General features: G+C 41.7%; 1 protein-coding gene across 1 annotated transcript in view; it reads left to right on the top strand.

Annotated features, from left to right (window-relative positions):
• CEP112 (centrosomal protein 112) overlaps positions 1-22,985 on the top strand; it is a 423,284-nt gene that overhangs the window by 382,993 nt on the left and 17,306 nt on the right. The window contains exon 24 of the mRNA XM_003786186.3: positions 1,260-1,349. Coding sequence (XP_003786234.1) covers positions 1,260-1,349 — 90 coding nt within the window. The remainder of the gene's footprint in view (positions 1-1,259; positions 1,350-22,985) is intronic.

The following is a 22,985-nucleotide window of genomic DNA, read 5'->3' as shown; positions in this document are numbered from 1 at the left end:
CGCACAGTGGCCCCTGCTTGGCTCTTTCTGCAGATATCTGTGTCACTTACTCTTCTAAAAGAAGAGACAAGCTTCTTGTCTTCCCCTTTAGGATTTTGTCCAGTTAAGCCTTCTTGGACCGTCTGTTGAAAATGGCACGACCCTCCACTCCAGAGGGTCCTGCCTCCCTGCCGGGTTTCTCTTCCGCCTGCATCTCCGATGAATGTTAGACTTACTGTTTGCTAATTGTTCATACCACATTATACTGTTCTCATCACGAATGCAGCCATTCCTTTTTTGGTCTGTTTTCTTGCATTTTTTTAATTTTTATCTTAGTAGAGATGGGGTGTTGCTGGGGTATGTTGCTCAGGCTGGTTTCAAATTCCGGAGCTCAAATGATCCTCCCACCTTAGCCTCCCAAAGTGCTAGAACTATCGGCATGAGCCACCACACCTGGCCTGTGGTTCTTTACTAATAGCAAGAAGTCACTAATATTGATGGGATGGATGGATTCTATTTTGAGAATCTATTTGACACCTTTGCTCTTACCACCCCATGAATTCTGCTCACTGTAACTTCTCATGTAGTCTGATTATACCGGATTGTTCAAATAGTCCTGTTTCTCCTCCAGCGCACCTCTTTACTTACATTAGTAATTGATGCAGTGATAATTATTGACCTTTATGGTTCCTAACTTTCCCATAATAACCTGAATACTATTTTCAAAAACTTCTTAGCAACTGAAAGAGTTTTTCTATCTACTTCTTGAAGGTTGGTCAAATTCCATGTTATCCTCACTGACTCAATGAAGAGAGTCATTTAACATCCCTGTACCTTACTCAGATTATTATAGTACTGTGTATAATCTTGAAGAATGTCATGTTGGTCAGGTAATACACTCCCTATCAGTCACAGTGCTATTCCGTGTGTAAATATATCTCACAGGCGTACTGATAGAGCTATTTTAATTAGCAGTAGCTTTATGCTTTATTACGTGTTTGCGCTTCTATGGTAGGAACACAAAGACATTTTTATAATATGATTGGAATCTACTAATCTGTCTGTTTTGTAAGTTTGGGATTTTTTTATACTAGGTATTTTTAAAGCAGAAAACATCTGGGCCTGAAACACAAAAGTCTGATTTTGTTTGCCCAGACACTTTGGAACAACAGTAATAAACCAGAGTTCTGAGGCCTTTTTAATGTGAGTTCATGTGGTAAAACTATTTTTTCAACTTTGCTGATCTTTAAAGTTCATGCGTTTATTTTATACTCTTTCAGGTTTTACAAGATGAACTTGAAAATCGCTCTAATCAGGTGCGATGTGCAGAGAAAAAATTACAACACAGAGAATTGGAGTCCCAAGAACAGGTACCGTCTCCTTTCCTAGTTGGCTTGTTCACTTGCTTTCTCTGGGTCAAGGAGCTCATGCATTACCTGTTCCAGCTGGGGTAGCTTGGCCGCAAGTAACAGAATACCCACTCGTTGGGTTGTTGGCATAAACAATAAAGGAATTTATGACCTCATAGAGCAAGAAGTCTGTAGGGAGGGCAGGCTCTGGCTCCACATCCTGTGTGCTTCATTCTAAAAGTGATTCCAAGATGGCTACAGCTCTGGCAGGCCTCCTGCCCAGATCTGCACTATCCAGAGGCCAAAGGGACTGTCCATTTTTAGTTCTCCTTCCTAATGAATAAGGAAATCTTTCCCAGAACCCACCGGTCCCTTCATGTCTCATAGGCCAGAGCAGGTTATTTCATGGCAAGAGGACTGAGGGGACCAAAACTAGCCTAGAATAATCAGGATCCACCTGCTGGTGATGAATTAGGAGAGGAAGGTAACCTGGGACGAAAGGGAGGGAGATGGATGTTAAATATGTAGCCAACAGTGTCTGCTGGGTTGTTGTTATACTGAATGGACATTATTTTATTATTAGGGACATAAGTCATGTTCTCCTTTGGATTTTAGTTGCCCCTTCTTTCTTCCCATTCTACTTAAAATAAATGAAATAGAAACTGGAATAATCCGTCTGTGACAATAGCTAATGACCTATTTTTAAATGAGAGGATTGTTTTCACCCAACTCTTCAGGTTGCAATAAATTACACTTAGTGATAATTTTGACAATGTAAAGTAAAAAAGTCATCCCGTATCAGTAGAGAACACAAGTCTTAATGAAACCTTTTATAAGCACATTGTCCTCAGCCATTGAGTGTAGAATTGCTAATATTGTTCTACATGTCACCAATCTATTATGTAGAAAACCTGACATAGGTATTGACAGACCTTCATACTTTGGTTATCTCATAGTAAAACTCAGTACGGGAGTTTTATTATGAGAAGGGAAGTTTCTCTTTGATCTCCAGAGACGTTTACAAACAGAATCCCATGGTAGAGAATTGTAGAAAATGGCAGAAGCGGCTTGGCGCCTGTGGCTCAAGCAGCTAAGGTGCCAGCCGCATACCCCTAAGGTGGCAGGTTCAAATCCAGCCCAGCCCTCCAAACAACAATGACAGCTGCAACCAAAAAATAGCCAGGCATTGTGGTGGGTGCCTGTGGTCCCAGCTACTTGGGAGGCTGAGGCAGGAGACTCGTGTGAGCCCAGAAGTTGGAGGTTGCTGTGAGCTGTGATGCCACGGCACTCTACCCAGGGGGATAGCTTGAGGCTCTGTCTCAAAAAAAAAAGAAAAATGGCAGAAGCAATACCTAATATATGCTTAATATTAGTTATATGTGGATACATAATATGCAAAAATGCTTATATTCACATATGTATTATGTAGGGTATATGCAACGTAGTTCATAATAGGGGAACAAAATACAATAATGGTATTAATAGACTAACAAAATGAGTATACTTTATCAAGGGCCTACAAGGTGGCAGACACTATACAAGAAGCATGACACATATCGGTTCATTTAATCTTCACAATCACCACGTAAGGTCAGTATCATCATCTGCATTTCACAGATGGCACACTAAAACCCAGAGCAGTTGATTGACTTATCCAAGGTGACACGGCTAACAATAGTAGAGGTGTATACAGGCCCAGGTTTATCTGACTTTCAAACCTTTCCCCCTTTCCTGACAATTTTTAAGTTAAATTTCTAGTTAATAAAAAACTGAATAGCAACGATAGGAGCTGTAAGCTTAGTAAAGATGGCAGGAAAACAAACGTACTGTTCCCTGGTACAGTTGCACATGCCGTTGACCATCCAAGGTCAGAGAAATGCAAAAACACAGGAAACAGAAGCATAGCCCATTTGACCACAGATGAAGATGCCTCCTAGACGGACGCATGGGACTGCAGAAGTCCCGTCAGCATAGGTCCAGTTGTCACTGAAGGTCAGCTAAGCTCCATCCTCTATCAAAGAAGAAAAGACAAGCTTCTTAAAAGCAGGAAAAGGTCCTCCCTGGAGGATTGAAGCTTCTCCAGTTTGTGGTAAAATATAACTTAAGGTAAAACTTTGTTGACATCACCTTAATTCATGGCAAAACTTCACACAAAAAATTCCATAATATATTGAGAGTAGGGAAATTAAGAAATCCCAAATGAACAATAGAGAAGGACTCAGGAACTACTCTCTGTCTTTTTTTTATTGACTCCTTTTTGATCATCAAAGTTGCTTTCATCTTTGTAGTGACAATAGCTTTTTAGAATATTTCTTACACTAATTCCTGATATCTCCTATTAGACTACAGTTTACCAAAGAAATGTCAGGAAATACCCCTGGGTAAAGCTGAATATTTCATAATCTTTGCAACCATGAGATGTTGGGTTCTTTCCACAAGGTCCTAGGGTGTAGTTTGAGAGGGGGAAAAAATGCCAGTTGTTTCAACAAAACTGAACAGCAAATGATAGGCATTTTGTATATACCATTCAACGATCTTTTATGTGATTTAAGCTTTTATTTTATCTCAAATTGACCTACGTCCCCCTTTAAATCTGTGGCACTGGTAGAAGAAGTCAAACGAATTAGAGCTGTTGTCATGAAACATTTTTACAGACCTGCCTACCTATGAGCTTACTGAGGTTTTCTAAAATGTCGAAATCGTTATACTATGGTTTTCTTCTCTGTCACCCATCAAAGCAAGTGCAATGTTGTCACACAACTGAAATGTGTGTGAAACAGCTACTTAGAACTTTCTTATTTTTCTTTTCAACCAAATATTATTATCCTGATACTAGTTGCACAAAGAGTCAAAATTGAAACTGGCAGGATTACAAAGCACAATTTCCTCGGCTGCTTTTTTTAAGTTGCTTCCTTAAAAAGAGTTCAAACTGTTTCTGTTTTTCATTTAAGAAAAATTTCTGTGTTTTGATTCTATGAAAACAAAAAAATGAATGAGGCATTTTAAAAGTTGTGTTTTTAATTAAAAACAAAAAGCTGCTTCTCATCAGGTCTTGATGGGTGGTGTCCTTGCTGCCTGCCACTTGCCTTGGTGCCATCAGCTCTGTCCTCTGTCCCCTCACATTGACAGATGAGCTCACAGAGGCTCCAGAGAGGCCACGCTCCTTACTGGGCACAAAGGGTTAATTCGCTCAGAAAGAACACAAACAGAATTAGAAAATACTGTTGTTTTTTTTTAATCTGTGGACCTTAGAAAAACAGGATCTTTCCTTTAATCCATAAGTAGTAAAATAATTAAAAATCATTACTACTTTTATCCAGACGAGGAGCTAATAATTTCTTACACCAGATAAAATCTGTGTAAGAACCCCATAATTTCAGCAAAGGAGGGGAGATCAGAGCTCTGATCCAACTTCCTCCTTGTACAAGGAAACTGAGTCATCAGGAAAGGAGGTGACTTCCCCGATGTTCAACACAGGCTGGGACAGCGTGCGGTCTGCTCACTTTGGAGATTTTATTCTCTACTGTCAAATACTACACAAAATGGGGCGGCGCCTGTGGCTCAAGGAGTAAGGTGCCGGCCCTATATACCGGGGGGCGGGTTCAAACCCGGCCCAGGCAAAAAACAAACAAACAAACAAACAAACCTGTAAACACAAAATGGATACATGCCATCTGCCCCTTGGGTTCAGGTATAGATTAAAATATGGGTAAAACCAAAATTCACTTTTGGGAGCAAACAATGTTTTATTATTCACCATGAAACTAGATAATTTGGTCTGATAAATTAGAGAAAATAAAAAGGAGACAAGAAATAATCTAAACGTTTACTTGGTCCCCTTAACACTGTGTAAAGCATGAATTTATCAAAAGGCATTAAACAGCGTCAGATTCTAACAGACTGCAGTGTGGATGTTAACATCCACATCACAAAACCCCTGCCTCAAACTGGCTATCTTAACATTTGAAAGTATGAATAGCTTTAAAATTATACTGCTCACTCAATTTCCCAAAAGATTATTATAAACAAATTAGTAAGAAAAAAACAGTACCTCAGAACTCTCCCAATAAATAAAATACAGTGCTGAGCATTTCATAGGAGCATCACTATTTACTCAGTATGAGACAAGCATCTTGAGCTTTTGACAAGCACATTGTATAGACAGTGCTGAGTAAGACAGATCCTGCCCTCAAGGAGTTCACCGTCTAGTAAAGGAGGTATGTGTAAAATGCAGGCTCCAGGCATGAACTGTAAGTTGATTCTTTTTCCAAATGGTTTGGAAGATCAGGACACAAGATGTGGAAAGGACGCAGCTTTGGTCCCACCTTCCGTCTTCACTGACCCTATGGGGAAGGAAGGAGAAGATCTTACCAGGAAAAGGTTAGGGCCCCCCACCCAGGCGGGGTTTGGCACTGCTGACTGGGGGTGCTGCAGGAGGCTGCAGCCCTCAGGGTACCAGGTCCTTCTGGGGCCGGCCCAAGAGAGTCAGTGCTTCTGCCAGGCTTCTCGTGAAAGCACCTGGCTCACTGTGCCTCGCAGGGGACCTCTCTGTGTCCGGCACTTCTTGTAGCCAGCTGGTTTAGTTCTGGGTCTTATATGGTGTGTCCAAGCTTTAAAGGCACAAGTTGCACATAAATTGTTTTAAAATATATAAATCCCAGTCACCATTTTGCAGCAACCAGCTTCACATTTAAGACCTAAACGTATCAGTTAGTTTAGGAGAGAATCTAGTGACCCAAAACAAGTGTCAGAGGTGGCTGTGTGTGTTTAGGGGGAGAAGTTGTCACAGAGATACCCCACACACACCAAGACACAGGGAGAGGAGACAGCAGAGGCCTTGGGGACTATTGTGCTGCAATGCAGTGGGAAAAGCACTTGCTGGCTCTAAATCCCCTTCTGTCACTACTGATCATGTGATCATAGGTAAGTCTCTTAGCCCCTCTGGAAAATGTAATATCTTCCCACGGAGTTCTCGGGAACATCAAAACAAGGTGTGTAAAAATATTTCAGGAGCTATAAGGCGTTATGGAGAGGCAATGTGTGTGATGACAGTTCTTCATAAAGGAGAAGGGACATGTGGGCGGAGCATTAGCACAGAGGAAGGACATGCTCGTCAGGGAACAGAATGAGGGAAGGCAGGAGCTCAGTGAGCCCTGAGTTGTATCTTGGCCAGAGGGTAAGATCAATGACAAAACAAGACCAGAAATTTAGTTTTGTTCGTTTTCTCCATTAAAGGGGACACGGTCTTTTGATCCTTTCTTCCTGAGCTTCTCTGTACTTCTTACTAAGCGCATGGTGCATGTCAGGACAACTGGTGGCCAGTTCTGGATGCCATGCAGAGTGGCCGTCATTTGGCATATGACGTGGTTATCAGCAAGTGAGGATCTCTGTCTTTACTGGCGAGTGTTGCGTGATGGCGGTTATCCTTTACAACGATATCCAGCAGGGTAGATAAGATGAACACGAAATGAAAGGGACCAGTTCAGAGGCTACCACACTAAAATTCACATCACTAACCACAAGAGAAACACGGAAGGCTTGAATAGGTGTTGCCAAAGGAAATAGGAAGAAAGGGATACATGTGAAGATTCATTTAAATGCAGAGATTTAGGGGGCAACAGAAAGGAATGTGAAGCTGGCGTAGACAGCCGTGCGTGACTGTGAGGCCAACAGGAGAATGTGCCTTTGCAGGCATGAGGTTGGAGACCCAGATCTAGAACTCAGGAAAGCCCTCAGAGGGTAGAACGTCAGAGCCTTCCTGGCAGGGATTCAGCAGATGTGCAGCATGGGATACTCAGGGGAGAGCCTGGAGAGAGGTAAGAGGGCTGTGGGCAGACCCTTGCCCACATTCAGAGGCCCAGAGACGGGAGGGAGGAGGCAAAGTGGAAATTCAAAAGGTTTGGGCAGAGAGCTATGTGCAGATTGCGGAGAACTTGATGCCACGCAAACTGAGAAAGAGAGTTTCTCTCTGGACTTTCAGCTCTTCCGAGTAAGCACCTGACCAGTCACCTTCATAGTGTCCACCAGTACTTGTTGAATTGAATCGCTCTGTAAAGCCTTTACTCTCTGGAGCCCCTGTCCTCAAAATGGCCATGCCCACCCAAGGCTCTCTTTCATCTGTGCTCTTGTGGCTCTTTCTGTGGTCCTACCCTAGAGGTTTTCTCCCCACTGCCTCAGTAGATCGTGTACTCTTAGGATGCAGCATGGAGCTGGGACTGTGCCACGTTTATCCTGGTATCTCTGCCTGGCCCATGTGGTGCTCAGTGAATTCATGGGAAGAAGAAATCTGGGAGAGAAAGGGAGAGGGATGGAAAAAGGGAGAGAGGGAGGGTTAACAACATCACACACTAAAGGAGGGAGGGGAGGGGAGGGATGGCGCGGGAGGAAGGGTTACTAGCATCACATTCTGCTGGGAGTTTGAGGATGAAGAGTTCCAAAAGCCACTGGACTGGGTAATGACCACAGGCCCTCGGTATTGGGCCTCCTAAACATATTCTAAGTGACTTCTTCTAAGCCTATTCTTACATGGGTTTTTTTAAAATAAGTATTATAAATATTCTTTTATCATTTTCACAGGGTGATCATTTCATCAGGTAGGATCATTCATGGCCTCTCGTGGCTTCTCTGGGCGGTCAGCTTTTCCCCAGACATTATAGCACCAAGCCGGCTGATAGGCCAGGGGGAGAAAAGAGAAAGCAGATGTCAGCGCCCTGCCCTTGGGGCCGACCCACTCTTCTGCTCCCTTCTAGAACAGGGCAGAATTTCCTTCCGAATCTCTCCTGCAAGAAGCCGACACCAGGCCAAACCAGAAAAGACATCCAAAAAGTCCTTTATTTTCTCTACAGATAAAATTAGCATTACACTGATTCCTTCCTGGGTTTGTAGGTTTTAAGCATAAAACTTTGTTCCTTGGGGGCGATGTTAGACATCTCCGGAAGCGTCTGAGCTCCTTCTCTCTGTTATCCCATTACAACTAGTATCATTCGTATTCCCAAAGAGTTTATTTGCCTCCCACAGTGCCCAGTGATCTATTGGGGAGTAGCATGGATATTAGAAAAACCACAATCAATAAGTTTAAAGCTTTCACTGGATAGCGCTGCTTATCTTTAAACCACCACAGTCGTCATCAAGGGTAACCAGCAAATCTATGGAGTCACAGGCAGCCTTAAAGAAGAAGATGCTACGGAGACAGAAAATCAATTAAGCAATAATCGTGACAATTGTTAAAAGGAAGAATTGGTCTTCTACCAGATTTCTAAGGCTTTAATTTCCATTTTCCATAAAGGATTTTCAAAATTCACAGTCTTAGATGCTGTTGGCTAACTCATCTGTAGTGAAATCTATTTGAAAGTACTAACAACCCAAAATGATGTTTCATCCCAAAGCACATTGTAAAAACAGGAATTGCAACAGAAGTGTAATTCAAAGACTTTTATTGACTTTTCATGTTTAATGGTTATTATTCTGGTTTGTTTCAAGTAATTTTAATAACCACAGTTTATTTACAAAATTCAGACTAATTCTTTTGTTCCCATGCCAACAAAATACATTTGTCCCCAGACAGCTGGCATGATGCATCATCCTAAGATGAGTTGTTATGGGAGATAGAGCCACATTTAATTTTGGCCACATCTTATTCTCAGTGACAGTTTGAATTACTTGCCTCTGTTCTCTGAAAAAAGAAAAAAAAACAAAAACAAAAAACACTTGAACTAGTGTCAAGGACATTCGTATTTTTATGAAAATACACATCTCATCAAAATATTTCTTATAAATCTGGTAGATTTCAGTGACAAAGCAAGTCAAATACTTATCCCCAAGCCCCTGCTAAAAATTACACACAGTGATCACAAGGCAGCGTTAGGGACTAAAGGCACTCTTCCAGTGTGGAGGGGCTCCACATCTCGTCTCGGCTTTCCTGCGAGTCCCTTTGTTTTTAACTTCACTCGGCTTATTGCGCAGGGGGAGGAGAGAGGAGGCAGGATCCCTTATGTGCCTGCTGTATGTTTTTAATCCTGTGCTTTGCTGACATATCAAATCCAAGTGTCAGCAAAGCACCCACTGCATCATTGCAGCTGTTTTTCCACAAAGCATTTTCTACATTGTTGAAGTGATTCTTCATCCTTGCAGTGAACACTGGGGCGTGATGAAGATGGGTGAGAGCCATGGGATTACTCGGGACTCTGAGCAGGGCCGGAGGGTTCAAAGCCAGGCTTTGCCTGCCTGCAGCTGGGTCTCATCTTTTACTCCTGTAAGAAAAAGTAACGTGATAGTATATTCTCACACCTTTGGTTAAATTTAACAGATAATTTTAGCTTTAATTTGAATCCATTTTAAAATTATTTTTTTCAGTCCAAGAATGACTTAATCAAATGATTTACTCCAAATCAATATATTATGGAGGCACTTAAAGAATAAAGCAGAAACACAGACTTAAGATCAAGTTCTGTTCTATCTCACCTTTTAAAATTGGTGGGCAAGAAGAATTATCAGGCATTACCTAAGTAATTGAATATGATTTCCCAGGAAGGTGGAAAGGAATACAGAGGGTGCCAAAAAAATGTATACACATTTTCAGAAAGGAAAAAAACTTTACTGAAATTGTAATACTCAATATATACCAATAACAAAGGTGAATACTGTGCTCCTCTGATAATTGCAGGAGTCAAATGTGACTTGAGTATTACAAGTTTAATACAGTTTTGTCCTTTCTTAAAACCTATATACATTATTTTGGCACTGGCAAGAGAATCACTTAAGCTCAAGAATTTGAGGTTGCTGTGAGCTGTGACGTCACAGCACTCTACCAAGGGCGACATAGTAAGACTCATCTCAAAAAAATTATTTTTTCTTATTCTGTGTCAAAGTTCACAATCATTTGCCTTACTCTGTTGGAAACTATATCTTGGTTCTAGGTCTGATAACCATTACGGCAGGTTCACAGAGATCTTGCTTCATTGTCTTTTGTTCTTCATTGTCATGGCCTTTTGTCTTCCTGGCTTTTGGTCAGATGTACCGTCTTATATTCTTGTGAACCTGGGTATTTTTGATTTGCCATGTATTTTACATGAAAATGTATAGGAATGATTTAAGACCTAGGATAATGTCAATTTTCTCCAGAGAGAACTTATGTTTGTTTCTAGGTAGGCAGCTAGTTGCACTTGGAATCTTGAATAACCTGGATCCATTTTCAGAGATTGAGTTAATCTGAAGCTAGACTTCACATCTGGAGAGAGCTGGTCTACTTCAAATTCACTACTACTCCTAGAGTGTAACCCTTTGGAACCGCCCAAAGCATAGGGACTTTATCAGACACTCTGCCTTAGTGAGCCTTGAACTGTAATTTGTGTCTCCTCAGATTTTTATTGTGAAACTGTTAAAAGATTGGTTCAGCTTCTTAGCCTCTCACCAACCACTCTAGAATTAGCAAAGGTCACTATGTCAAAATGTCCCCAAATGCCAGTCTTACAAATTCTCCTGGTCTATATCATCTCTTGGATCTTAGCCCCATAATTCTTCCCTGACTTGTTAGTTACCTAAATTTTTGAAGAGGACTCAAGAGAGGATTATTTAAGCTTCCATTTTGAAAAGTGGAAATCCAGCATTTACATTTCTATGAATTGCTTGTTTGTATTTTTTGCTAATTTTTCCCATTAACTTGTTTTTCTGCTTTGATCTATGGAAGTTTGTTTTTATACAGTCGGCATTTTAATGGTTTGTTAGTTAAATAGGTTGCAAATACTTTCAATTGCTTATCTTCTAATTTTTTATTCAGTATTTTAATTTTTTGAGGAGATTATCTTCTTTTTCTTTATGGCTTTTAAGCTTGCTTGGGAAAACATTTCCTAACCCAAGATTATGAAGTGTATTTTCTTTATTTTCTTATAGTACTTTTAAGAATATTGTTTTATACATTTAACTCTTTAATCCCCCTCAAATATATTATTATGTATTATGTGGAATAAGGATTGCGGTGGCCCTGGGAGGAGGTCCATCCCTGGAAATCTGTGAAAATGTTTGCTATGTAACAAAAGAAAGTTTATGAATATGATTAAGGTTACTAATCGGTGACCTTAAAAGGGGGAGATTATCCCAGATTATGCGAATGGTGGGCCCAATCTAAACACATGACGCTGGAGAACTTTCTCTCACTGGAGGCAGAGAGTTATGGCAGAAAAGAGGGCAGAGATGTGAGGTGTGAGAAGGACTCCAAGCGCCACTGCCGCTGTGAAGATGGAGAGGACTTCTTTCATCGGTGTTGGTAGTGGTTCTCTACAGTAGTTCTCCTTGTAGACGTCTTTCGCCTCCTTGGTTACTTGGAGCCCTAAGTATTTTATTTTCTTTGTAGCTGTTATAAATGGTGTTGAGCCCTGGATTTGACTCTCAGCTTTACTGTTACTAGTCTGTAGAGATGCTGCTGATTTTTGTATGTTGATTTTGTAACCTGAGACTTTGCTGGATTTATTTATCAATTCCAAGAGTCTTTTTGTGGAGTCTTAAGGGTTGATGTGAGACTATATTACCAGCAAATGGGTGGTTTGACTTCCTCTTTCCCTTTATTTCTTTCTCTTGTCTGATTGCTCTGGCCAGGCCTTCAATACTACATTTAATAGAAGCCAGGACAGTGGGCATCCTTGTCTCGTTCCAGTTCTAAATGGAAATGCTTTCAACTTGTCCCCATTCAGTATGATGTTGGTTGTGGGTTTATCATATACCTTTGTAGTTTTGAAGTATGTTCCTTCTGTGTGGATTTTATTGAAGGTTTTTATCAGGGAAGGGTGCTGGATTTTGTCAAATGCTTTTTTGCATCTATTGAGATGATCATATGGTCTTTGTTCTTGTATGTGTTTATGTGGTGAATCACATTTATTGATTTGCATATGTTAAAGCATTCCTGCATCCTGGGATGACACCCACTTGCTCATGGTGAATTATCTTTTTGATGTGTATTCAGTTCGGTTTGCTAGTATTTTATTGAGGATTTTTACATCTATGTTCATCAGGGATATTGGTCTATAAGGTTCCTTTTTTGTTGTTGTGTCCTTTCCTGGCTTTAGATGACACAAACAAATGGAAAAACAGCCCATGCTCATGGATTGGTAAAATCAACATAAAAATGTCCATATTTTCCAAAGTAATTTATAGATTCAATGCAATTCTCATCAAAATACCAACCTTTTATTTCACAAACCTAGAAAAAATAATCCTAAGCTTCGTTTGAAACCAAAAAGAGCCCAAATAGCCAAAGCAATCTTCAACAATAGGAACAAATCTGGAGCTATCACACTACCTGACTTCAAATTATACTATAAGGCTATACTAATCAAAACAGCATTATACTGGTATAAAAGTAGAGACATAGACCAATGGAATCAACCTAGGTGCCCATCAATTGGTAAGTGGATAAAGAAAATGTGAGATACACACACACACCATGGAGTGTTACTCAGCAATAACAAGTAATGAAACAATTCCTTTTGCTGCAACTTGGATGGAACTGGAGACCATTATCTTAAGTGAAAGATTCCAGGAATGGAAAACAAACACCACATGTTCTCCCTAGTAAGTGGGAGCTAAATGATACGGGTACACATGGGCACAAAGAGACATAAAGGACATTGAAAACTAAGAACAGGTAGGGCAGGGGGGGGATAAAAATGTACCTATTAGGTACCCATGAGCACAATCCAGGTGGCAGGCACACTGAAAGCCTGACTTCAGCAGGATACAGTGTATCCATGTAACAAAAACACTTGTATCCCTTAATATTTTGAAATAAAAAAGAAATTATCAGAAGTACAGGAAAGGAGGAAGAGAGAGAAGGAGGGAGGGAGGGAGGGAGCGAAGGAAGGAAGGAAGGAAGGAAGGAAGGAAGGAAGGAAGGAAGGAAGGAAGGAAGGAAGGGAGACTGAGAATAGCATGAGGAGGAATGCAGGCAGCCTTAGAGCGCAGAGAGGGACTCCTAGCTGACAGCCTGCAAGGGGGTCAGGACCTCAGCCCTTATAGCTACAAGGAACTGAATTCTGCCAATAACTCAAACTTGGAAACGAGTTCTTCCCCAAAGTTTCCAGATCACAGCCCAGGCTAGCTGATAACCTTGATTTTGACTTTGTGATATCCAGAACAGAAGATCCAGCTGAATCCCCGCAAACTTCCGACCTACAGAACTGTGAGATAACAAATTTGTATTGTTTTAAGCTGCTAAACCTGGAGTAATTTGTTACAGCAGTGGTAGGAAACTAATGCAGGAATCTTAGCTTCATTTCCAAATAGATAACCAGTTACTGATTGACTGAGGTGTACCTCCCCCATTTTTTGAAGTGCCGTCTTTGTTAAAAATCATATTTCCCATATATGTGTGAATCTGTTTTAGACTTTTTTCTCTTTCCTATTTGTGCATTTTCTGTGCCAATTTGTGGTGCTTAAGCACATGAAGTCTGTGGCCATACTGCCTGAGTTCAAATCCCAGCTCTGCCACTTCTGTTTACTTGCTGTAGAGCCTCAAGTGAGTCGCTTTACTTAATTTGCCTCAGTTTCCCTATCTTGAAAATGGGTTAATGGTAGTACCCACCTCATAAAGTTGTTGTGCCAATTAAGTCAGTTATTACAATGAAAGCCTTTAGCAGAATGTTAATACCTAGTGAATATTATCTCTAGAGGGAAGGCTCCACTCACCACATTTTTAGAATTGTCTCAGTTATTCTTAAACATTTTCTCTTTCATGTGAACCTTGGACTAAGCGTGTCGGGTTCCTTTTTTTTTAAATCTCACTGACTGCCTGATTGGGATTGCACTGGACTTATGAATGAGTCTCGGTGTGATTGATATCTTCGCAATATTGCGTCTCCCAGGCAGGACTCGCCATCTCTCTGCACTCACTGGGTCTTCCTTTATGTCTTTCAATGCAACTGAAATTTACCATCGTATACCTGTGTTGCACATTTCTTGTTAAATTTATTTGCCAACGTGTTGTGATGTGGTCTTTTGTAGATTCTCCTTATGCTTTCTTAATGGTTATTGGCAGTGTTTAGAAGGTATTTTCATTTTGTGTGTATATATATGTGTGTGTGTATGTATGTGGGTCTGTGTATATATGTATCAATATATATCCAACCAGGGCTATGACTAATATTAGTTCTCATTCCTATATGGATATAATGTTTGTGTCTTTCCTTCCCATCTTTCACCCTTATTTGTTTGTCTTACTGCACAAGTGAGGCCTCTGGTTCAGTTGAAGAGCAGCGATGATAGCCTATGTTCTTGACTTTTACTCATCTTTAATGAGAATTCTTTCACTTAAGTGTTTTATTTTCTGAGGGTTTCTGACAGCTACCTTTTGTTGAGTTTAGACATGTCACCTTCATTATAATGACTTCTGGACGTATTTTGTCACTTTCACTATACTAAGACTCCTTCGAGGGTCAAGAATAGATTTTAGAAGGAGTGCACACACACATCAATACAGACATATGTTGTGTGTTTGTGTGTATAATGTTTATATTTGCCTCACGGTCATGTTTCCCCACGTAGAAGACGCACCGAGTTCCTCTGCAGCTGGGACAGGGAGGTTTATAGAGCCCCGGGAAGCCTCAGGGCACTCTCATGGGTGCCAGGCAGAGGCCCCCTGGCCTTTCCCTTAGATGCCATGCAAGGTGCAGTGCAGTGTCTCCTTCTGGGGGTCAGAGAATCCTCCCCTTGTCGCGTGTCACACTCCCTCCCAGTTTTCCCTCCTGGAGCCCTTACGCTCCGGTCCGGGGTCTCTCTTCTGAATGTCACCCTGTGGCCTCATCGTCACATTCCTGGCCCACTGTCTACTGTTTTGCCTCTTGCCACCTGCTTACAGGCGTTGACTTGTCACTCAGCTGCTTGCTGTTTGTGTAGCCCCTCAGCCAAACAGAGAAGATGCACAGAGCTCCCTGCAGTACAGGGAGGAGCCTACAGGAGATATCAGTAGACATTTCTTTGTAGATTTGTATTCTTTATATATTATATATATTATATTTATAGCCCTTATATATTTCTTTGTAATAGTGGGTTCTTTTTTCAAGGGCAGTAGTGTGAGTTGATTCCCCGGTTATTTGCACCACCACCAAATGTTAATACCTAGTGAATATTATCTCTAGACGATTTGCACAGAGCAGGCATTCAACTCTAGATCAGTAAATACAGGAATTTACATTCCATGACTTTTTGGACCCCGAGTTTTCTGGCAGTCAGATTCATAATTCTGCAGTGGTGTCTACTTAGTTTTTATTATTCTTTAAAACTGCTAAGTTTCTGCTTAGGCATATCCTGATTTTGTTAGGAACGCTTATGAAAGACTGATTTTAGAACATGTGAAAATTACATTGGTTAATTGTTGCTGGTTCCACTTCTTTGTGAGCTGTGACATTTGGGAGCATCTAAGCCCAGGGAAGGGAGGGGTTTCGTTGAAGCTTAGAGAATGCGTTTTCAGGTTGATGTGTTTTCAAGTTGGTACTTTTTGGCATTCAGTTTTTAAACAGGTGACAAATAATGATAAAAATGTTTACATATGTGTGTGTAAACATACTGCCAGCATATAGAACACTTCCTGAGTTTTTTTTTAATTACAATGGAGTTATAAAAATATACAGAAAGTAACAAGAACCAAATAGTGAGTTGAAATCCTGCCTGTTAGGAAATTCTAGCTATGATACCTCTGTAACTCTCAAGACATAATTAGAATGTATTTTTTGAGAATGGCAGAATGCAAAAATTTTCAACCCTCTTTTGAACATCAATGAAAAAGAAGACATGCCTCACTTAAGGGAGAAACAAGTTATCTCTAATAGGAGAAGGAATTAACTCATTCAATAAGCATTTCTTGAACACCTATGCTGTACCAGGCACTGTTAGCTCTGGACCATGAGATGAGTGAGAGAATCTTTTTCTGAATATTACAGCCCATAGCCCAGGGAGACGTTCCTAAAGTCAGTTTGCATTGACTTTTGACCCAGCATAGTTCTATGTTTCGTCTCCTTTCCTAGACTCCACTTTCTCCATCCCGTTCATTGACTTCTCATCTTTGGCCTTCCCTATATGGTCGGCAATCTCTGTTTCTGGGCTCTGTTCCCCACTTGTTCCAGCGGGACATTCTCTCTCCCTCAGTGACATCGTCTATTCCCATTGGCCTCAGCTCTCATTCACTGTGATGGTCCTCACATTTCTGTCCCCAGGCCATCCCCTTTCTCAAACTCAAGCCCTGGGTTTATACCTGGGTTGTGAGACATGCATCTCAATCTGGCACCTAAAGTCTAAAATCAGTCTTTAGAAGAAGACTTCCTGCCACTAAATGTATATTTTATGGTTGGTCTAATAATTGAAGCTCAATGTCATGCCATCCTTTGGAAAGCAAAACAAATGAGTTGGTAATAGGCAACAGTGGTAGAGTTCATCTTAACACCAGGCAAAGTCGAACTGCGAGTGTGGCTTCAGAGAGCCCTTCTCACAAGGTGCCTACTTGCTAAAGCTGAAATTATGGGTGCGAAAACTTGAGGTATTAAGGACCAGACTTTGGTTTCAATTTGAGACTTTGCAATGAAAATGGTCAGACATCAGAGACTTTAGCTAAAGAAAGTTTGCCAGGAGAAAGTAGGGAGAAAATATCGGGCATCAGAACAAGATGGAGGGGAGGGCAAGATTCTGCAAGCAGAATGGAGGAGAAAGAAGGGAGAGGTCAGAGGGACCAAAGAAAAGCGTCACTTGGCAAGTCCACGTAGTGCCGGCCTGTGCATCACAAAGAGCCCGTCCAAACCTGGCTTTGAGTAAAAGGGTCATGCCGACTCTTAGCAGTAAGTCAGTAATGCTCAGTCGAGAGAATAGAAACCATCCAAATTTTAACAAAAATGGGGAGGAAAGGAAACTTCTTATTCCATCCCAGGAAAGAAGGGAAAGTACATGTAACTTTGTGCTGTTTTCAGAGAGCTCTTTTATTCTTCTGCAGTTTCTGTGATCCCAGGAATGTTACTTCCCAAAGCCACATGCAGTCAGGTGGTTTTAGAGTTTTCTCTGCCCTTGTGGTTATAAATTACATAGACTTTTAGTGCTTAACTACAAACAGAGGATTTTCCAGGTGGGGGATCTGAGTTATGAAAAGAAAAATGCTGAAATACAAGTCACAGGGGTAATAAGGACTCTTGGATGTGGGCAGAAAGTTCCTGACTTGGCGCCAAAGCCTTAGCATGTATATGGAACTGCTCAGCATACCTGGAGGGCCGCAGGGGATTAGTCAAAGAACAGGGCATCAAGGTTTCAATGTGTGAATTGTGTATAAGCTAAAGACAAAATACAAAAATAAACGTTTGCCCTGTCACCAACTTTTAGTTTACTAAAACGGGATGCATCCTTTAAGAACAGTGCAAATGGGAGTGTCACGAGTGTTGGCCTTCCTCTGAAAAGCTGGGTGGCTGCTGTGGGACAGACTCACCTGCCAGGCTTCCCGGGGTCCCGTGATGGCTGCACTGTGCTGTGTGTTGTTCTCCCTAGTCCTACAAGTTGAGTGTATCCTCAGTGTGCAAATCTAAAAAACTGATTTTAATTATGTTTCCAAAATGTCTAGCCTTACCAGTCCATGCTGTGGGTCAGAGGGAAAAAAAAATATCTAGCTAAATATAAGAAATCTAAAATTCGGTGTACCTGGACCTAAAATATTGTTGCTGCCAATTTTTAGCCCTGTGAGATTCCTCTCAACAAGCATTTTTTTTCTTTTTGGCATAAGAAAAGGAATGTGGTCAAAATTCATATCTTTAATATAATAAACTACAAAGGAACAAGTGAAAGGAATACAACGATTTTTTTTGCTATGTAGTACATTATAGTGTACGGTTCTCATCATTCCTATAGACCCCAATTCAGAAAATGTCATTTTATTCCCCCACCATATTACCCTGAAGTTGTGATTACTCCCTCCAATTCATTGGGTTTCTACATTTAGTTCCCTGGACATTTTCCCAAGCTTGTTCAACCATTAGCCTTCTGGACTTCTGGGTTTAAGTACTGTCAGATCAGATTTAAATCATGTGTTAAGGCTTGGTGGGTCCATCATTGTCCTCAATTTAAGAAGCATTATAGAGGTCATGACATTGCTACAAAGAAGGTGGCACTAATCCCTCACTTTATAAAAGGGAATGCTGTGGTATGCATTACAGCTGAGGACCAGCCCCACCAGCGCCGAGCCCGGGAGCCAGCAGTGCGCACATTCCCTTCACCCTCCCTGTAACTTCCAGGGATGGGTAGCACAAAACCAGATGTAAACTATTTTTCAAATACTCCTCTGACTTAGCATTAAAATTCCCTTGGAACAGATGCCAGTGTTTAAATAATATCCTGAAGGATCCAAAGAGAAGGAATTACTCGACATGTTTCATTCATATAAAATCTGAAAATAAAGGGGAGAGATTTCGTACAGAGAAACCAAAGTACCTTGAGTATGCCTTGTCTGAGTACAATAATTGGAAAAGAACATTGCCTTACCTATGAAAGAAGGCTCAAAAGTGGAGTGTGCCTTAATGATCAATTGAACTTTCCATTATTGTTATTAGTGCTTTTTAGGAAAAACAAAAGCAACCCTTTATAATTCCTTTTGCAAAGTGGTCTAGTTATGTTTTCAGGAGATTGGGCAACACTTGCTTTAAAGTGGCTCTGTCCTTTAATCACTTCCATTTACTTATTGTATTGATTTATACCTTGTTCTCTGCAATTACTACTTTGATGGCTTGGCGTCAGTTAAGACACGCAGCAAAGCGCTAAACCCATGTCTTTGTGTAGTTATTTTCTGTGGTGCTCCATGGACATTACCAGAAGCTTTACCAAGCACAGGGGGCTATTGGGTCCTAGATTAAACCAGGGCCAGTCATTAGCGGGTCATCAGCAAGGTTGGCTGCTAAGTATGTAGGTGTCCTGTAAAATAGACATTGTCTGGAAAAGGACCCCACACAAGGTAAAACAGAGGCCATAAAGGTCTACCAGCAGTGGAGAAGGTCCTTTGAGGTTAAATAGCATGAATGTATGGTGACCCTATCAAAGCAGTGCGTGTGTGTGTGTGCATGTGTGTGTGTGTGTTTCATTATTGTTACTTACTTTCTGCAGCAGCAAAAGAGCCTAGGGCTGAAGCAAGTGGATGACAGAGTCTAGATTTGGCCCAGAAGACCCAGCAACATAAGATTTTAGTGTATAAATTCAAGATTAAGTCAGCAAAACACTCATTAGTTCAGAGAGTGGGGAGAGAGGCTGTGAGTGCCCAGAGTTGTAAAGCAGATGAACAGTGAGGTAGTCAAGATCTTTGGCGATGTGGAAATCGGTTGGTGGTTGGGGCAGGTGTCTGTACCCAGCAGGGTGTGGCAGATTTTAAGCCAAGTGGCCCTCATTACCTAGCTAGGTGATTGGTGAGCCAGCTCATAGAGTGCACAGTGTAGGCCCTTCGTAGGAAGTCTCAGCCCCAGCAAAACAATCTATGTATTGGAAATAAGTGTTTGAAGGCTGGGTGCAGTGATTCACACCTGGTAATCCCAGCACTCTGGGAGCCCGAGGCAGGTGGATCACCTGAGCTTATAAGTTCGAGACCAGCGTGAGCTAGAACAAGACCTGGTCTCTAAAAATAGCCAGGCATTGTGGTGGGCACCTGTAGTCCCAGCTACTCAGGAGGCTGAGGCAAGAGAATTGCTTGAGCCCAAGAGTCTGAGGTTGCTGTGAGCTATGATGCGATGGCATTCTACCAAGGGAAACAAAGTGAGACTCTGTCTCCCCCCCCCAAAAAAAAAGGAGAGAGAGAGAGAGAAATAACTATTTGAAAATCAAACTGGCTTAAATAATGAAGAGAATTTTTTGGTTCACATAATTGAGAAGTAGTACTGGCTTCCAGGGAGATTCAATGCAATAGCTCAAATGATGTGACCAAAGCCCAATTCTTCTCTCTCCACTTTTTAGTTTAGTGTTCATACTGTTGGTGCCATGCTCTTCATGTTGTCCCCTTCCTGGCTGCAAGATGAATGACTGCTGTCAGTTCCTGGGCCTCTGCCTTCAGATTTACATCAGCAGAAAAGAGAATTTTCCTTCCACAACAGCTGCAACAGATGTTCTCATATTTCACTGGCCCTGAGCTCCCAGCAGGGACTGGGAGCAATAGGCAGGGGGAAGGGAGAAGTTCATTCCTACAACTGGGTTAATGGAAAAGCCCTCAAGTGGGTCCTGAGGCCGCTAGATACTGGGTCTGCTGTAGAAGAATCCAGTTGTCACCACCTGATGGACTATGAATGTACCTTCGTCCTTTCCTGAGTCGTCTCAGTGGCCTGGTAGGGCTGGGCTTGCCATTGGAAAGGAGGCCAGTGACATAAGCAGGGTGGGAGTGAAAAAAATCTATAGTATAGAAATGGAAATCATTAGGGTTGAGGTGGCATTTTGAGCCACATGGCCTTCCCATCCCCCCCCCCAATTTACATTTGGAAGCCTTAACTCCCAATCTGGTGGTATTTGGAGATGGGACCATTAGCAAGTAATTAGGTCATGAGGATGGAGACTTCCTGATAAGATTAGTGCCCTTCCAAGAAGAGACATAAGGGAAACATCTCTGTCCCCTGACCCCCCATGTGAGAATACACAATAATACAGTGATCTGCAAGCCAGGAGGAGAGCCCTCACCCAAACCCCACCATGCCACCCTGATCATGGGCTTCCCAGACCCTCCAACTGTGAGAAACAAAATGCTTGCTGTTTAAGCCACTGAGTGTATGGCATTTCATTACAGTAGCCGGAGCTTACTATAGGAGGTGGGAATTAAGATGCCAAAGGTATCAGATAGTTCAGTGGAGACACTGAGTCCTTCACAGTGTTAGCAAGGGTGAGAGGGAGACACTGCTGGAAACCTTGACATTCTGTCAGGCTCTGCTCACTGTCTCGGTCACACCTTACAACCATTCATCGCCAAATTGTGTTATTTCTACCCCTAAAATGTGACTTTAGTCCTTCTCCATTCTCCCTACTGCCATCTTTGCTTCACTCCTGTTCACCTCAGGTTTGGGTGAAATGGTATCTTCCTGGCCGCCTGTCATATCTGAGTAATCTTCCAAAAATACCACCATCATCATGTGATTTCCCAGCCCCCAAAAATGACCAGCTCCCACTCACAGATCAAAGTTTCCTGCCAAACTTGCAAGGTTCTCTGCAGCCTGGATTTGTTGACCATCCAGTGTTATTTCTGAGCATTTGCCATCATTGCCTGTGAGGCCCTTAGCAGAGTGGGCACTTACCTCCCACACCAGCCACGCTTCCTTGGCCTTGGCTCACGATTCTTCCTTCATCTGGTTCTGTCACCAGACTTCTGCTCACCCATCTGCTACTCACCTTTGGGAGGATAGCTCATCACTCGCCTCCTCTCACAGGCCTTCCCAAGAAATTCCATGGCCAAAGATGTTTTTCTTTCCCCAAATTCCTACTATACCTACACTCGGTTTCCCCATACCTGTACGGATAATGTTTATGGGTTAATTTTGTTTCCAACAAAGTTGTGAATTCCTTGAATTCGGGGTTTAATTCTTTTTTTGTGTTCTCCACAGAGCACACAGTAGTTCTGGTAAATTCTTAGCCATTCAGCACTGATGAGGAGGGGCAAGGTGGGAAACTGATTTACGTAAAGTGCAGGCGTCCGGTTCTGTGCCTGCTCTGAGCTGGGCTTCCCTGAGGCAGCTCCACCATCCTAGCCCTTTCTTACCTAATCACCCACCAGTCTTTACCATCGCATGGGCTCAGAATCATTTAAATTAAGAACTAGAGGGTGCTGCCGAAATTCTGAGATGATAGTTTAAATGCCTACCTTGCTCCCAATCCTCACATAGCCACACTAGCCACCCCTTTGCTCCCTCAGATGTCTTATGGTTACCGTAGGTGATCCAGAAACTGAGGTGAGCTATTCCGAGTGTAGACTAAATAAACGGTCTCAGACAAGTCTTGGGAAAGTTCCCCTTCCATCAGACATCTACTTTGCCTTAAGGGACATTTAAAGCATATACTAGCCAGAGTTCACAAAATACAACAACTCTTGTATTTCCAAGATCACTGGACATGACAAGGATCACATAAGCCATTTCTAGTTCAGGGATCCCCTCTCTTAATGCTTACAATCCTTCTAAGGCAAAGAGGAAGCAAGATTAATGGAGCTCATCAAAATGAAGGTGAATAAAGATTTTTCTCAAAGCTGGGGGGGGGGGGAATTAGCATAATGCAAGATGAAATAATACCCTTATCTCCCAAATCTCAGACTTTCTACTGCCAATGTCAGTTTTAAATACACGTGCAAGATAAAGAAAGAGAAAGAAATTGCTATGGAGGCCTAAGTTACCGATGTTACCAACAGGGTACTTAAGCTACGTGGAAACATCCTCTGATTGCAGCCTCTCCTGTTTGGAAACAAAGCAAAAATAAACCCTCTAGAATTCTATCTGAATAAGAAAAGACATCCTTTCTGTTTGTTTTCACTTATAGGTCAGGTAGTTGGAATTTTCACCATAATGTTTTACCTCGTGAGCCAGAAAAAAACACAAAGAATGACATTCATCGTCATATCCACACACAATGTTTAGGATTTTGTTTCTAATTTTAAATAGTGGAATTTTTTCCCCTGCCGTTGAAGTAAAGAAAAAAGCT

This window comes from Otolemur garnettii, unplaced genomic scaffold (genome assembly GCF_000181295.1).
Source record: "Otolemur garnettii isolate 467f Iridium unplaced genomic scaffold, OtoGar3 scaffold00018, whole genome shotgun sequence".
NCBI lineage: Eukaryota > Metazoa > Chordata > Mammalia > Primates > Galagidae > Otolemur > Otolemur garnettii.
Note: the sequence above shows the minus strand (reverse complement) of the source record. Positions and strands in the feature narration are given on the sequence as shown.